This window comes from Grampus griseus, assembly GCF_964374135.1.
Source record: "Grampus griseus genome assembly, chromosome: 8".
Lineage (NCBI taxonomy): Eukaryota > Metazoa > Chordata > Mammalia > Artiodactyla > Delphinidae > Grampus > Grampus griseus.
Genome location: NC_139002.1, coordinates 99359665 through 99376955, shown reverse-complemented (window position 1 = coordinate 99376955; position 17291 = coordinate 99359665). Strand labels below are relative to the sequence as shown.

Here is a 17291-nt window from a genome sequence, read left to right as displayed (position 1 = left end):
CTGTACCAGTTTACATTCCCACCAACATTGTAGGAAGGTTCCTTTTTCTGCACACCCTCTCCAACGTTTATCATTTGTAGACTTTTTGATGATGGCCATTCTGAGACAGAACAGTTTCAATGGCCCTTAGCCTTGGAGAAAGAGTAATGAATAATTATAACAACTTCAACTCCAGGAGACAAGATGGAAAATTAATATTCTAGGAGGACAGAAGTGAACATGTGTAAACTTGTGCTGTGCTGGTTTATGGACTGAAGGAGCACACAAGGTTTTTCAACTTTCTGGACACTAGGCAACCCTGTCCCTGCTCCTCTGATTAGAGTGACTCCTTCCCTCCACTAACCTGCTGAACAAGGACAAGAGTGATGAGGTCGAGAACCCAGATAGTGTCAACCTTCCCTCCCTGGTCATTTCGCAGAGTGGGCTCTCTTTTCTATGGACCCTCCTTTCTCTTCTGAGAATGGTAGAACAAGTGTTCATGTGGGGTACTGGGCACTTTGGAGTGAAAGGCTCTGGGTTTAAATTCTATCCAGTTCAGCCACACTGAGCCTCAGTTTCTTTCTCTATAAAAGTGAGACTAAGGGCTTCCCTGGTGGCGCAGTGGTTGAGAGTCCACCTGCCGATGCAGGGGACATGGGTTCGTGCCCCGGTCCGGGAAGATCCCACATGCCGCGGAGCGGCTGGGCCCGTGAGCCATGGCCGCTGAGCCTGCGCGTCCGGAGCCTGTGCTCCGCAACGGGAGAGGCCGCGACAGTGAGAGGCCCGCGTACCGCAAAAAAAAAGTGAGACTAAGAAGTGCCCGAGTTGAATCATTGTGGGGATGTTTAACGGGAGCCTCAGAACGGGCAGGGGAGAGGACACAGATTATCCTAAAAAAGCGAGGGTCCTAGGAGCTTTAGTCACCCTGTGCAATTTTCTGTACTGCATACGTGAAGGAAGAAAAGTCAGATTCTGCAAACCAGACCCGAACCATATCTTTCCTAATATCTTTCTCTTATTGCTGGTACTTGAGAATGGGAAGGGGAGGAGAAAGGCATTGCCTGTACAGCGTGACCCTTCCAGTTCCTGGCTCGTTGGCTTCACATAGCTTGGTTATCAGAGTAATGACAGGGACTGCGGGCCAAAGAGCAGCCCGGCATTTCAGAAAGAGAAGCTCAGATGGCGCACTGGCAGCCTCCCAACCTTGCAGAACCAGCTCCCTCAACATGAGACCCAGAGAGCAAGGGAGAGATTTCACGAGAGCTAACACCCAACTTTTTGCCTAGTGCAAGGTCCACATGACAAGCCTCGGCTCGGCAATTTGTGAAGAAAACGTACCTAAAAGCGCTCTGCAAGACCTGCTTAACTGTCTACACCAGAGGGAAATTTCATGATCTAAAGGTCGCTCCCCTTCATTTGTTCCTGCAAAGCTCGGTGTGAAGACAGCTTTCCAGGTGAGAACTCATGCCAAAAAAAAAAAAAAAAGATAATCATTGCTTTATGACATCCTCTCCACTTAACATGAGACAAATCAAAATGCTCGTATTTTGTTCTGTTCAGAATACGATGACAAATACACCTAAGGAAAAGGAATAACTTCAACGTAAGAAACGTGTATCTGGCACCTGTTCTGTAAAAGGCAACTCGTTAGGTACTATGAAAAATTCTTGCAGTTTTTGGATCTGAACTAATACAGGAATGAGGAAAGACCTGGGCATTTTCTGGCACTAGGGGTGCTGAATGGAGCACTTAATGTGTGAAAACACTCTGAACGGCACCCTGCTGAATCCTCCTGGTTATATTTTAAAGTAGGCAGTTTTTGTCTCCATGAAGGTTGCTGTACATAAAGTCAGAGAGGAAATGAGTAGCTGAGTAAGGACAAGAATACAGACCAGACCTATTGTTTATTTAAATCGTATAATAAACAAACTTACTTGAAAGCTTTCGCCTATATTGCTACTACCACAATCTATCTTTTTATTTGTCTGTGTCCTCTTATAAATGTATGCTTATGTATGTGGTATGTGAACTGTTTTAGGCCCTACATTTTCTCATTTTATTTCAACCCTTTCCCATGTGTCCATATGTATAGGAATTATGCTAATATCATGGAGTCGCACCATAGTTTATATTTCCTTTCCCTATTGTTGAACACTGGGATTTTGTTCAGTCCTTGCTTATCTTTGTGTAGCTTTATCGGATTCTGCTGGGAGCTTTTTTCTTCTTTTGAATTGTCTTCTTTGGATTAATTTCTTCTTCTGGGAATAACTAGGTCCAAAGTTCTGAATTTCACTCCCAAGGACACTGCCTGTTGTCCAGTTCTGCCAGCTCACAGTGAGTGTGTCCAATGCCCTGGAGAATCACAGTCTCAGTAGTTTTCAATCTACCTTATTTATGAGACACCAGGATTGGTTGTTGGTTGGTGTGTGCATCCTTGGAGGGTGGTTCCAAACCCTATACTTTTCAGGAAATATGGTAATATTACACCCCACAGATATTTTAATTTTGTTGAAGTATAGTTGATTTACAATGTTGTGTTAATTTCTACTGTACAGCAAAATGATCCAGTCATATATACATATATATATGTTTTATAAATATATATATATTCCTTTTCATATTCTTTTCCATTATGGTTTATCACAGGATATTGAATACAGTTCTGTGTGCTATACAGTAAGACCTTGTTGTTTATCCATCCTATATATAATAGTTTGCATCTGCTAATTCCAAACTTGCATTCTATCCCTCCACTACCCCCCTCCCGCCTTGGCAACCACAAATCTGTTCTCTGTGTCTGTGAGTCTGTTTCTCTTTCGTAGATATGTTCATTTGTGTCGTATTTCAGATTGCACACGTGGGCGATATCATATGGCATTTGTCTTTCTCTTTCTGACTTACTTCACTTAGTATGAGAATTTCTACGTCCATCCATGTTGCTGCAAATGGTATTATTTCATTCTTTTTTATGACTGAGTAATATTCCTTTGTATAATATATACATATATATGTATGTATATATATATACGTATATATGTATGTATAACTATATGTCACATCTTCTTTATCCATTCATCTGTCGATGGACATTTAGGTTGTTTCCATATTTTGGCTATTTTAAATAGTGCTGCTATGAACATAATGGTGCATGTATCTTTTCAAATTACAATTTTGTCTGGGTATGTGCCCAGGAGTGGGATTGCTGGATCATATGACAACTCTATTTTTAGTTTTTTGGGGAACCTCCATACTGTTTTCCATAGTGGCTGCACCAGTTTACCAACAGTGTAGGATGGTTCCCTTTTCTCCACACCCTCTGCAACATTTATTATTTGTAGACGTTTTAACGATGGCTGTTCTGACTTCACCCCACAGATTTTTTTTTTCTTTTTTTTTTTTTTGCGGTAAGCGGGCCTCTCACTGTTGTGGCCTCTTCCGTTGCGGAGCACAGGCTCCGGACGTGCAGGCTCAGCGGCCATGGCTCACGGGCCCAGCCGCTCCGCGGCATGTGGGATCTTCCCAGACCGGGGCACGAACCCGTGTGCCCTGCATCAGCAGGTGGACTCTCAACCACTGGGCCACCAGGGAAGTCCCACCCCACAGATTTGACATTCATCTTTATGTTGCATCTTATACTCCTTGTGAGTTGCCTCTAGATAAAAGATAAGATTGGCCTTCAGGAATGCTATACTTTTTACAGTCTTAAGAGCCTCTGGATTCAATTCTATCTACTCTCTTGAATAAACAATCCAGTGATGTCTGGGTAGTAGCTCTTTTTTTTCTTATCATAGATGACACGGTAGCACTGGATTGCATTCTGAACGGCTGCTGCAACTTTCGTGTACCGTTCTACGTTTGGGACCCGTGCCTCAAAAACTAGCAGCACCCCCTCAAATAAAGAAAATCCCCTTGCTGTTTCCTACGTCGTGAATCTCTTCAGTTCTCCAGTTACTCTTCTTCCTCTTGTGTCTCTTCGTCCTTTCTCTGGGCCACCAGTTCCTTCAGGTCTTCATCAGTAAGCTCCTTATGTGGCACAGCACGGAGTTCAGTGAAGTCGTCTTATTGCAGATCTAGCTCCAGCTTCTCGCTGAGGGTCACTAAGTGGCTGGAGACTTCTTTGGACTCCTCATCCACCTTCTCAAATCCACAAAAGTCATGCACAAAAACTGCAGGTAAAGGTTCTTCCCAACCCCACTCATGGTGACGGCTGTAACCTCACGACAAGCAAATCAATGTTTTTTATGGCCTTGTAGATGTTATCATCTTTCCAAAATTGTTGCAAGATTGTTCCTGATTCATCACTCGCCTTTACTGCCAGGTGAAAAGTGTGAAATAAATAATATTTCTTCAAAGTCACTATAATTGAGACTTCCCAGGTGATCCAGTGGTTAAGACTCTGCATCCTAATGCAGGGGGCCCAGTTTTGATCCCTGGTCAGGGAACTAGATCCCACATGCCGCAATGAAGATCCCGCACTCGGCAATGAAGATCCCACGTGCTGCAACTAAGACCCAGCGCAACCAAATAAATAAATATTAAAAAACAAAAGTCATTATAACTCCTTGATCCATAGGTTGGATGAGCGACGCATGTTCGCATCTCTTAAAGTTCAAAACTTGAAATTTCGTATATAAGGGACTTATTGTATTCCACCTTGGCCAAAAACAGAAGTGCCCTTGCTATTCTAAAAGCACAAATTTACCCAGTTCTGGCCTGGAGCATGTCATCTCAGGCATGGTGGGTTTTAATACAACATCTTCTCAGAATACCTCTTCGGCGCCTTCATTAAAAAGTAACTTGGGGACTTCCCTGGTGGCGCAGTGGTTGAGAGTCCGCCTGCCGATGCAGGGCACACGGGTTCGTGCCCCAGTCCGGGAAGATCCCACATGCCGCGGAGCGGCTGGGCCCGTGAGCCATGGCCGCTGAGCCTGCGCGTCCGGAGCCTGTGCTCCGCAACGGGAGAGGCCACAACAGTGAGAGGCCCGGGTACCGCCAAAAAAACAAACAAAAGTAACTTGGTACTCCTAAGATCAGAGTTCCAAATCAGAGCACTGTGACACTGCCTCTTTTCTTCCTTTTTCATGTCAGTAGGATTTTATGGGATGTTTTGAGCATCCCAATTTGATGCAGTGAGTCAAATATGTAAAAATACTATTTTTATGCTACCTAGTAATTATGCAGCATGTATCACAGATCCAAGAGTAAGGCTTAGAGATGGAGTAAAACTCAAAAATAGGGTGAGGCTCAGTGATAAAGTGAGAGCACCAGCTTGAAATAGGACTTGGCAATTAAACAAACAAGGAGTTCCCTGGCGGTCCAGTGCTTAGGACTCGGCGCCTTCACTGCCGGGGCCTGGGTTCAATCCCTGGTTGGGGAACTAAGATCCCGCAAGCCACATAGTGTGGCCTAAATAAAGAAACAAGCAAATAAGATAACTTGTTTATATTTTAAAGCATGTCAAAAAGCCCTATATTAAAAATGTGGCATCAAAATATCATGCAGTGGGCTTTCCTGGTGGCGCAGTGGTTGAGAGTCCGCCTGCCGATGCAGGGGACGCAGGTTCGTGCCCCGGTCCGGGAGGATCCCACATGCCGCGGAGCGGCTGGACCCGTGAGCCATGGCCGCTGAGCCTGCGCGTCCAGAGCCTGTGCTCCGCAACGGGAGAGGCCACAACAGTGAGAGGCCCGCATACTGAAAAAAAAAAAAAAAATTCATGCAGTATACAGCACTTTAACTCAAGTGGGGAGAAGGAAGGAGGGGAGAAGAGGAGGGGAAAGAAAAGACAGTAAGGAAGAGGAGTGGTAGTAGTAATAACATAACATATGTTCAGTGTTTACTATGTGACAGATATTCTTTAAGCACTTATTTACTCTTTTAACGTATTAGCTCATTTAATCCTCACAACAATTCTATGAGTCAGGTAACAATATTATCCCATCTACTTTGAAGAAACCAAGGTAGGATTAGCTCATTTAATTCTGACAACAATTCTATGAGTCAGGTAATACTATTATCCCATCTACTTTGAAGAAACCAAGGTAGGATTAGCTCATTTAATCCTCACAACAATTCTATAAGTCAGGTAATACTATTATCCCATCTACTTTGAAGAAACCAAGGTAGGATTAGCTCATTTAATTCTGACAATTCTATAAGTCAGGTAATACTATTATCCCATCTACTTTGAAGAAACCAAGGTACAGAGAAGCTAAGTAACTTTCCAAGGTTGCACAGCTTATTACTGGTAGAGTCAGAAAAATCACTGATAGCAACTAAATTTCAAAAAAAAATGTTATATATACTTTAGAATGTGCTTGTTAATGTAAAGTGAAGTTAATGACTAGAATTCATCAAAGTTTTAAGAAGGTGAGCTGAAAAATTCAGAAGGCAGGCTCTGCACTTTCTGCCAGTCTCATCCTTCCTTGGAATGGCTGATGACTTTAGTGAAGAGGACGCCAATAAAGAGAGACGGAAGAGGGCTCTGGCAATTAGCAGAGAACTTGCTGCTTTTGTTTCTGAATCTCCTCCTGCTCTTCTCATTCCAGGCTGTTTCCTGGTTGTCTCTCCAGAACAGGCTGTCTTGCACGATGTTCCCATTGCAAGGTGCCCAGATGCTGCAGATGCTGGAGAAATCCTTGAGGAAGAGCCTTCCTACATCCTTAAAGGTGACAATGGAAAATTCTGAGGGGAGTAGGAATAGAAAGTTCCTGTGATGAAGGGAAAGAGAGACTAATATTTATTTATTTATTTTTTGCGGTATGCGGGCCTCTCACTGCTGTGGCCTCTCCCACCGCGGAGCACAGGCTCTGGACGTGCAGGCTCAGCGGCCATGGCTCACGGGCCCAGCCGCTCCGCGGCATGTGGGATCTTCCCGGACTGGTGCAAGAACCTGCGTCCCCTGCATCGGCAGGCGGACTCTCAACCACTGCGCCACCAGGGAAGCCCAAGAGACTAATCTTTATTGAGCACCTATTCTGTGCCATGCACTGGTGCACATTTTCTCTCATTTAATTTGCATAACCTCTCTACAAGGCATTTGCTGTTATGCCCATGTCACTGATGTGAAGGTGGAGGCTCAGTGAAGTGCTTCGCCCAATACCCCACAAATAGTGAGCTGCAGTGCTATGGTATAGACGTAGGAATGCCTGAGACCTGGCATTGCTTTTTGCTCCAAGCTGACTCAAAAAGTATTCCCTTGCTCCTTTCCAAGAAATGTTCCATAATAGCACTGGAAACTTGCCCAGAGTTCTCCTACAAAGTTAGCTGAGACTACATGTTAATTTTTAAATTTGTTCCCCTTAAAAGAACACTTGCCAGGTGAGAGGTTAACCGTCATGAGCCTTCTTTAAAATTAATGATAAGTCAATTTCTATTTCACTTAGATTTTCCAATTGCTCCGAACTTACGGCATATCAAGCTATTTTGTGCCTGACTCTGAGGACCTCTGTTAACCAAGTACAATTGATCAGAAATCTCAGGATTAAATAGAACATATACATAGATGCCCACATCCAGAACTGTTCGAGAGCAACTCTAATGATGGTCTGGGGTCCTCACCTGTGTTTTTCTTTAGCAACCAAAGGGATGGGGCCCATTCCAGTGGAATTTAAGTACAACCGTGTGTGTGTGAATGTGTGTGTGTGTGTGTGTGTGTGTGTGTGTGTATTTGGAGAACAACTTGTTTCCCTGAAAGTTTTTTGTAGAAAGAGAACTAGATTTCTACTGTTTTATAAGACACTCCTATAAGATGCATACATTTTAGATAAGATAAATGCATTCATCTGCCTCACCCCCAATAGATATGTTACTCCATCTTTCTGTATAAAGGAGAAAAATGTTAGCATTATTTTATTTGTGGATCATATGGCTTCATTTTCATTTATTAGAAATAGACTAATGAAACAACTCGCCCTGTTCTTTAATTACTGCCGAAAATGCTTTCAAATCCACTAATTTAATACTAAAATGTCACCCACTTTGGTGGATCTCACTAATATTAATCTCTGTTACCTAATATTTAACTACTTTCACTTGATAATCCTTAAGATCCAGGCAACCTCTCAAAGAGACAGTCAATTTTTCTTAGAGGTTACATCAGTTATACATGTTATGAATGCTTGCCTAAGATATTTTTATGGTAAGTAGCTATTTTTGAAAATTCTTCAACCTAAAAGTTTTTCTTCCATGCTCTGTAGTATAGAATTTTGTGATTTAAATTTCTCTTTGGTCCTTGGGTTAAGTGGACCCCAAACATCTTGAGGAAACTCTTGGTGGTTCCCAAGTGTCCTTACTTGGAGCACCTCTGTGGTAAGATAAGGCGGCCCTCTTGGGTCCACAACTTTCATGAAGAAACAGCATTGGTTGTATATGAAAGATATACATTCTTACCCTAGTTGAAATCTAGAATAGCTGTTTGCCAGGTACCTTTAATGGAGGTATAACCTAGAACTCAATACTTGCTTGAGTCTCGTTGACAAAACGTCCATCTGTTCTTCTAAGTGTTGGATATTAAGTACATTTTATTGCATGTGTCAACTCCAGCTGAGTTCATGTAGAGTAGCTGCCTGGCTCACTACGTTCTGAGTTCAGCAGAAAAAAAAAAAGAAAAGAGTTTTAATTAATTCAGCCCGGAGAATAAGAAAGAGGAAGAACTACACATATTTTCAGATCCTGTAATGGATAATGTATTAATCTAAAGCAATTTTACACACCCCCAAATGCAAAGGCATAAAAAGAAACATCTATATTTTGCCAAACTATACGGAATTTCTATATCAAGCCTCCATTCATGGCTGAAAACAATGATTTCAGATAAGCTCAGGCAACTTAGATTTTTTTCCCCTTCTCTTTCTCCATAGTGTAACATCAATAGTCCACGTCGGGTGGAGGGTGGTAGGAGGGAAGGATGTTGGTACAGTCTTTGGTCATCATCTACCCATGGTAGAAACCATTAAACTGCGTACATTGTTTTTTGACCTTTGGTCGTTGGCACGTTTCCATGCTGGTATCTGCAGAGGCTTCATGTTCACAATAGTCATGTGGCCCATGGTGGTATCCACCGCTGCATTCCCCCACCCCCAAACCACCAGGACACTTAATGTCCACAGGCTATCTCATTCATCCTCTCCCTGCTTTCCCCTCTCTCTCAACAACCTATGCAAAAAGGCGGGGCTGGGGACTCAAGACTGGACCGAGACTGTGGGCTTCCGCAGCCCATTCTCTTGAGCATTTTGCTTTAGCCTTTGCTTATTGTGGGAGGAAATTACCTTTCCAGAGGGTACTGTGGACATACATGTTAAAGAGTTTTAAACATGTCCATATCCTTTGAACCAGCAGTTACCTGATGGATAATCTAAGAAGATATCAGGTGCCCATGCAAAGATTTCTGTGCAAGCATGCTCTGCAAAGAATTAGTTGTTAAAATGAAAATTTGGAAACAGCTGAAATGACCCTCAGTAGACAAATGCACAAATGAACCATGATACAACCATATAATGGAATCCTATCATTAGAACATAATTGAAAAATTTTGTATTTATGAACATAGAGATACACCCACAATTTATTCAGTGGTGAAAAATACCATGTATCAGATCATTTTACATTTGTAAAATTGTGTATCTCTACGAGTATGAATAGAAGAAAGTCTGGGAAAAGATAATATTAAATCCTACAAAAAAAAGAATGGTGTTCTTATGATCATTAACTTTATTTGTCCCAATATTTTACCATATACATGTTTGATTTATATTAGATGGGAAGAAAAAGCTCTCATCTGAGGTTAAAAAAAGAAAGTAGCGTGTGGAGATTTTAGACACAGATGCCCTATTTGTCCCTTTACCGCTGTAAAATTTCACAATTTCATAGACATAAACCTGTCCTGGTCAAACAAGGCACTTTGCCATCCCTTCCTAATAAGCTGACCCTCTCACTTTGTCCGGATACTGCAGGTTTATGGGACCGTCTTCCACATGAACCAGGGGAACCCTTTCAAGCTAAAGGCCCTGGTGGACAGGTGGCCTGATTTTAATACAGTGGTTATCCGCCCTCAGGAGCAGGTAAGGTGCCAGATGTGGAATGAATTTGCATCTATGTTTGTATTTGCTATGTGCCTACCGTGTGCCCGGCAATGTGGTAGACCCTGGGGCTACAGAAATGAATTGCAGTGATAGTGAACAAGTAAGTCCTTGCCTTTAAGAGCCCCACAGCCTGGAGGAGAATACAGGTAAGTAAATAAATTACAACTTAGTGTAAAATGTTCAAAAACAGAAAATGTACAATATACGGAGATAGCACAGGCAAAAGCTGATTAAACTATGGAGTTTGGAGATGGAGGTTACAGGATCAGATTAGATATACTTCTTAGTGGATGTTTCATCTGAACTGGGTTTTGTAGATAAATATATCTTTGTTAGGCTGACAAAGAAAGGAGGACAGTCTAACCAGAGAAAGTAACAAGGACAAAGATAGGAAGGTATGAAACAGGACAGTTCGTTGGCTGATTATAAAAATTTTTTTTATAATATTAGAATTTCCATATACATTTTGGGGAAACATTTAGAAATTAGTGAAACTAAATAGTTAATACATTTCAAAGACAAAAAACCCTAAGTTTATTTTAAAACATCCAGTAAAATTATAACTTTATAAAAATACAAATATATCTTTCCTACAAATAATAAGTTATTTAAAATCCATGGAATTAAACAGTATATAAAATGAAGAAATTTATATTAATAATAAAAACTGAACTGCAATAAAATTATTTGACCTTTTATCTTAAATGAGATCTTAAGAAACAAAATGTGTTAGTGGTATCATTGCTGACTTGTGAGTGTATTTTTGTGCAACAATTCCAACTATTTTTGAAAAGGTTTCGAATTCTGCACTCAAGATAATATTTTCCTGTTTCTTCTTCCAAATAATCACATCTCTTATTTAATAATTTGAGGGGATCTTTCTAAATAAGTGGTTTCTTTGTTTTTCTGTAATTACAATTTGTTCAACTCTTGTATTATTTTATGAAAGCATTTCTAATTGGTTTTCATCTTCTTTGTCTTAATTTAGTATAGATGGAAATGTCAATCCAGAAATGTCAATAACCAAATTTAATACTGTCATCTTCATAGCTTCTGTATTCTGCAAGTGTTTGAAATATAGAAACATTTATTCTTGCAACGGAAGCTTTTCCTTGTCAATTGCTTTTCTCTTCTTCCTGTTGAAGAAGATGAAAATATAGAAGAATCCTTTCTAAATAGTTGTGTCTTTGCTTGAGTTGAAATTTTAATACAATATATGGGTAGAGAATAGTATTGTTCTGTAGTTTTTCATCATAATTTGAACACCTGAATCTCCCATCTTGATCTCATGATTTAAATGATTCAGAAAAATTTCTAAAGCACCAATACAAACACCAATATTTTAGTACTTAAAAATACCACAGTATAGTAGAATTTAGAAAAAAGTATTACAATCATGAAAAATAAGACATTTGTTTTGCCCCCCTTTTCTCAATGATAACAGGACATGACAGATGACCTTGATCACTACACCAATACTTACCATATCTACTCCAAAGACCTCAAAAATTGTCAGGAATTCCTCAGCTTACCAGAAGTCATCAACTGGAAACAGCATTTGCAGATCCAAAGTAAGTATAAAAGGAATGGAATCTGTGCTGAACCACATCTCCATCCTGAACAATTTCTCCTATGACATATATCTCCTTTCTCCAAGCCCCAGACCCTCAGCCTGCTGTCAGTTTTTTTTACTCAGCTGCAACTATACCTGTAAAGGGGGAAAAACACCCTCAAAGCTTATACCTAATGGGCTTCATATAGAGGACTGTAATGTAATCCCCTGAGAGCTAAGGATTTATGGCATATTTTGTGGACATATCCAGCATGCCTTAGGGTAGTTGGGTATCAGAGCAGAGCTTTCCCCAGGGACTTTCATTCCCAGAATTGGAATGACAACTCATGTCACAGAACACCTCCTAGGTCATAAAGAGCAACTTATATGGTTATGAGCGTGGTCTCCAGGGTCAGACTACCTAGGATGGCATTTGCCTGTTACTTTGCCATGTGATCCTCGCCAGGGACTTGTCCTATCTGAGATCCTGACTTTCATATATAAAAATGAGGGTAATAATTGTACCTAGGACTTCCCGGGTGGTGCAGTGGTGAAGCATCCGCCTGCCGATGCAGGGGACACGGGTTTGAGCCCTGGTCCAGGAAGATCCCACATGCCATGGAGCAGCTAAGCCCGTGAGCCACAACTACTGAGCCCGCATGCCACAACTACTGAGGCTGTGGGCCACAACTACCGAAGCCCACGTGCTCTAAGGCCCGTACTCCGCAACAAAGAGTAACCCTCACACGCCACAACTAGAGAAAGCCCGTGCGCAGCAATGAAGACCCAACGCAGCCAAAAATAAATAAATAAATGAATGAATTTACTAAAAAAATAAATGATGGTACCTAAAACACAGCAGTGTTGAAAAGATTAAATGAAATCTTAGCTAGGAATTGCTTAGTGCAATACCTGAATGTTTCAGTTAACTTTCACTGCATAGCAAACCTCATAATTCTGTGAACCAACAATTGGACTGGGCTTTGCAAGGCAGTTGTTCTGCTGGTCTCCTCTGGGTGTAGCTATGCATCTACAGTCAATTGATGGGTGACTGTGTGCTGGTTACTCTAAGATGGCCTAACTTACAAGTCTGAATGATGGTCTGACTGTCAGTGCTGGCTAGGCCCTGGTGACGTCATGATAAGAGCACATGTCTTCGGCAGGCTAGCCGAGGCCTTTTCATGTGGTGTTGGCCTCAAGTTAACCAGAAGCACAAAGACATGGTGAGCTCCAATGTGCAAGCATTTTTAAGCCTCTCTCTGCATCAAATTTACTTTTTCCCATTGGTAACACAAGTCATATGGCCAAGGTCAGATGCAGTGCAGGAGGGGACTATTCCAGGGAATGGGTACAAGGAGATGTGGGCAAACTGTGGGCCATTACTGCAACAATCTACCGCATTGGGAACATAGTAAGTACTCCAGAGATGTTGGCAACTATAATTATTATTATTTTTAAAAATTTTATTTATTTTTGGCTGTGTTGGGTCTTTGTTGCTGTGCGTGGGCTTTCTCCTGTTGCGGTGAGTGGGGGCCACTCTTAGCTGCAGTTACGCAGGTCCCCCATCGCGGTGGCCTCTCCCATTGCAGAGCAGGGGCTCCAGGTGCGCAGGCCCCAGTAGTTGCAGCTCGTGGGCTCAGCAGCTGCGGTACACGGGCTCTAGAGCTCAGGCTCAGCAGTTGTGGCTCACGGGCCTAGTTGCTCCACAGCATGTGGGATCTTCCCAGACCAGGGATTGAACCCGTGTCCCCTGCACTGGCAGGCGGATTCCCAACCACTGCTCCCCCAGGGAAGTCCCGGAAACTATAATTATTATAACTCACTTTCTTTGATCATCAAAACTGCATGATTGGGCTTCCCTGGTGGTGTAGTGGTTGAGAGTCCGCCTGCCGATGCAGGGGACACGGGTTCGTGCCCCGGTCCGGGAAGATCCCACATGCCGCGGAGCGGCTGTGCCCGTGAGCCATGGCTGCTGAGCCTGTGCGTCCGGAGCCTGTGCTCTGCAACGGGAGAGGCCACAACAGTGAGAGGCCTGTGTACCACAAAAAACAAACAAACAAACAAAAAAACTGCATGATTATGTAGCCCAGAAAACTTAGTTCCAGTCCTGGTATTGCCTCTAATGGCATGACCATGGCTGAATGAATTTCTAGGCATGCTTTTGCTTTTCCAAAACAAGGAAAATTGCACAAATCCTGATTACATGAGCCCAGTCATACAGTAGCAGCACCGAGCCCATCACCAAAATTCTCTGACTAGAAATCCTCAGACACTTCTTACTCCACTGGAGAGCTTCTCCCTAGAATGGGCATAAATCATTGCATTTCTCCTTATAATCCCATCCAGGTTCACAGTCCAGCCTGAATGAAGTAATACAAAGTCTTGCAGCCACTAAATCCTTCAAAGTCAAGCAATCACAAAACATTCTCTATATGGCGATTGAGGCAATAAGGGAACTGGCTCCTTCCCTGCTGGATGTAAAGAACTTATCACTTAGCCATGGCAAACCCAAGGCCATGTGAGTTTGATAAAAGCTCTCTACGCTACTTACACCTCTCACTGACAGAGCAGCCTCCCAACTTCTCTTTCTGCTTTTACTCTGTCTGCCCACAATCGATCTTCTTCAAAGCGGCCAGAAGAATCTTTTTTAAAAACGTAATTCAAACCGTGTTTCTCCCCTGCTTAAAATACCCCACCATTTCTTGTCTCACCTGGAGTACATCAGGCCTATGTCAACTTCTTTGACCTGTCTTGTCCTTCTAGCTCACTCAATCCGACAACATCGGCCTTCTTTCTGTCCCTCTGTCATTACAAGCTCACTTATACTCCAGACTTTGCGTTCGCTGTTTCCTCTGCCTACTCTGTCTCTCAAGATACTAGAGGTAAGAACAAATATAAACCTCTAAACTCATGGACTTTGCTTTTCTCTTGGAACATCCATAGTGACCAAGAGATGTTTAAACTCTCATCGTTGGATCCTACCCACGCTGCCGTGGTGAATAAATTCTGGCATTTCGGTGGCAATGAGTGGAGCCAGAGATTCATCGAGCGCTGTATCCGGACCTTCCCCACCTTCTGCCTGCTGGGGCCCGAGGGGACCCCTGTGTCCTGGTCCCTGATGGACCAGACAGGAGAGATGCGGATGGGGGGCACCCTGCCTGAGTACCGGGGCCATGGTCTCGTCACCTACGTCATCTATTACCAGACCCAGGCTCTGATCAAACGTGGCTTCCCCGTGTATTCTCATGTAGACAAGAATAACAAAATTATGCAGAAAATGAGTCGCAGTCTGAATCATATCCCTGTGCCCTGCGACTGGAACCAGTGGAACTGTGTGCCTCTGTGAAGCAGCCCTGAATCCAAGACAGTTCGGGATGGGCCTGAGGATGCAGCTGGAGGAGCCGACGGGTGGGTGGAGGGAAAGAACCAATTGTAACTGTAATCGTAGGTAAAGGAGTGGACATCGTGTGGGTCCCGGGGCAGCAGTGTGAATGGTCGACAGGACCACCACCGTCGATGAGCTTGCCTTAGATACCTCAGCAGAAGCAGCATCCGGTCCTCCTGCAGTGGTTTCATACTTCTGGTCCCCAAGCTTCCAGTATCTCCACCATGCTTCTTCATCCGCTACATGTTGCCCCAAATGGCTTCCCCTGGGACTCTTAGGGCATGGGTTGGTAGACCCTTGCCAGTTTTTCCAGGGAGGGCTAACACTTCCTGGGCATTATGACTTATTCCTCTCTTTCTATGGCTTTTCGCTTAGTGAGGAGCAAGTGGACTCTACTCTTTAGGTCTGTAGACATTATCCTCTCCTCTGATTGCTGCTTTATAGGTATATTAAATATGTTATATACAAATATATATGGTATATTATGTTAAATATGTTATGCATGATATAGCAGGGAGAGTTATTAAGAAAAAGACTAACTTATGTTAGCCTGTACCCCCCCACCCTTCCACTCTGGGGAAAATGATTCAATATTGCTCCTAAAAGCTGAGCTTCCTAAAGTCACCTGAAACCCTCAAACAATAAAGAGATTTTGTGTTTGATTGTATAAGCTGAAGCTAAGTGGTTCGTGATGAGGAAACATGGTGTGAGTTAACGGGGAGAGGAAAGTGGGAACACCCAGCCTCAGGAAGGTGGGGCTTGAGAAGAGATGGAAGTTGAGGGGGTGGGGGTTATAGCATGGATGCCTACTGTTCCGCTTGACCTTGGCATATTACTTCAAGATGCCAGAATTCTGTGCGGTTCAGACCATTGTCTCATGGGAGAATCTGGTTGCTGGTGTGGAAAGATATTCTTCCTGGTTGGGACAGATTAGGTGGGAGAGTTTCCTGCCCCAGCCCTTCGAGAGAAACAGCACTAAACACCAGTACCGGGCAGCAAACAGAGCACCTGAATGAAGGTGATCACCTGGATTAAGAACTCGTTCCCTCTGGTCCACCTAAGCCTGAAATTAAGCTGTGGAATTGGGGATGAAGACCCCCACAAATATACATGCACGCGCACACCCACACACACGCACGCGCGCACACACACACACACACAGACACACTCAACTGAGGTTTAATTTCTTCGCCAGTTGAGAGAGAGAAGGCTCAGTTTAGAGCAGGTTTCTCGACTTTGGCGCAACAGACATTTTAGACTGGACAATTCTTTGCTGTAGGTCCATCCTGTGCATTTGTAGAATGTTTAGCAGAATCCCCCACCTCTACCCACTAGATGTCATTAGCACCCTCCATCCCAATTATGACAACTAAAAATGTCTCCAGATATTAGTAAATGTCCCCTGGAGGCAAAGTCACCTCAGGTTGACATTTAGTTTAGTGGTTCTCAAAGTTGAGCCTGCATCAGAATCACTTATCAGGCTTGTTCAAACAGGTTGCAGGGCCTCACCCCTAGATTTTCTGATTCAGTAGATCTTGGGGAGAGTTCCAGAATTCACATGTCTAGCAAGTTTCCAGGTGATGTTGATGCTGCTGGCCCAGCGACCATGCTTTGAGAACCACTGGTTTAGTGAAATAATAGAATACATCTTATTCCCTAGACTATAGATGAAAATTCTGTTGCCATACTACTTTCCTTTCTGTATGAGTACAAGGTGATATCCCCTCCAAGAATTCCCTGTAGTCGTCAGGGAGAGAGAGGCTTTGTGGTTCTGAAACAGGGAGAAGGAATTCAGGCTTTGGTAAAGGAGAACACACTGGTGGCAGCGTATAGCGGGACGTTGTTGATAGCTAACCTCTTGCCTCATTAGCTCCAAGACCTGGCCCCCCAACAGCCTGTAGGCTCCAGTGCTGGAACACCTCAGGCCAAACAACTAACTAGGCAAGGAACACATCCACCCCCATCTGCAGACAGGCTGCCTAAAGACTAAAGAGCCCACAGCCACCTCTGGGCTTGCCTCTAGACACGCCTAGCCCACCAGAGGGCCAAGACCCAGCTCTGCCCACCAGTGGACCGGCCCTTCCCTCCAGGAAGCTAGACCATGCCTCTAGACCAGCCTCGCCCACCAGAGGGCAGACACAAGAAGCTAGAAAACTACAATCCCACACTGCAGGCCAGATCCCACACTGGCACTGGCTGGGCCCTGGCCCAGCCCACTAGCTGGCCAACGCAACCTTTAGGGCACCCTGGACCCCATACCCAACTGAGTCAAGAACCGTCCCCCACCAATAATATT

The 17291-nt window shown here is 43.5% G+C and overlaps 1 protein-coding gene across 3 annotated transcripts; it reads left to right on the top strand.

Moving 5' to 3' along the window:
• Positions 1 to 1139: 1139 nt before the first annotated feature.
• On the top strand, positions 1140 to 15636 carry LOC309825795 (glycine N-acyltransferase-like). 3 transcript variants are annotated; one of them, XM_082659504.1, is made up of 6 exons: positions 1140 to 1433; positions 6549 to 6644; positions 9930 to 10037; positions 11503 to 11629; positions 13957 to 14128; positions 14554 to 15636. In XM_082659504.1, the coding sequence occupies exons 2-6, from the start codon at positions 6567 to 6569 to the stop codon at positions 14954 to 14956; spliced, it is 888 nt and encodes a 295-aa protein (XP_082515630.1). In that variant the 5' UTR covers positions 1140 to 1433; positions 6549 to 6566; the 3' UTR covers positions 14957 to 15636. The 3 variants fall into 3 exon arrangements, with proteins under 3 accessions (XP_082515630.1, XP_082515629.1, XP_082515631.1); XM_082659503.1 differs by having other exon boundaries at positions 6525 to 6644; XM_082659505.1 differs by lacking the exon at positions 6549 to 6644.
• The last annotated feature ends 1655 nt before the right edge of the window (positions 15637 to 17291 follow it).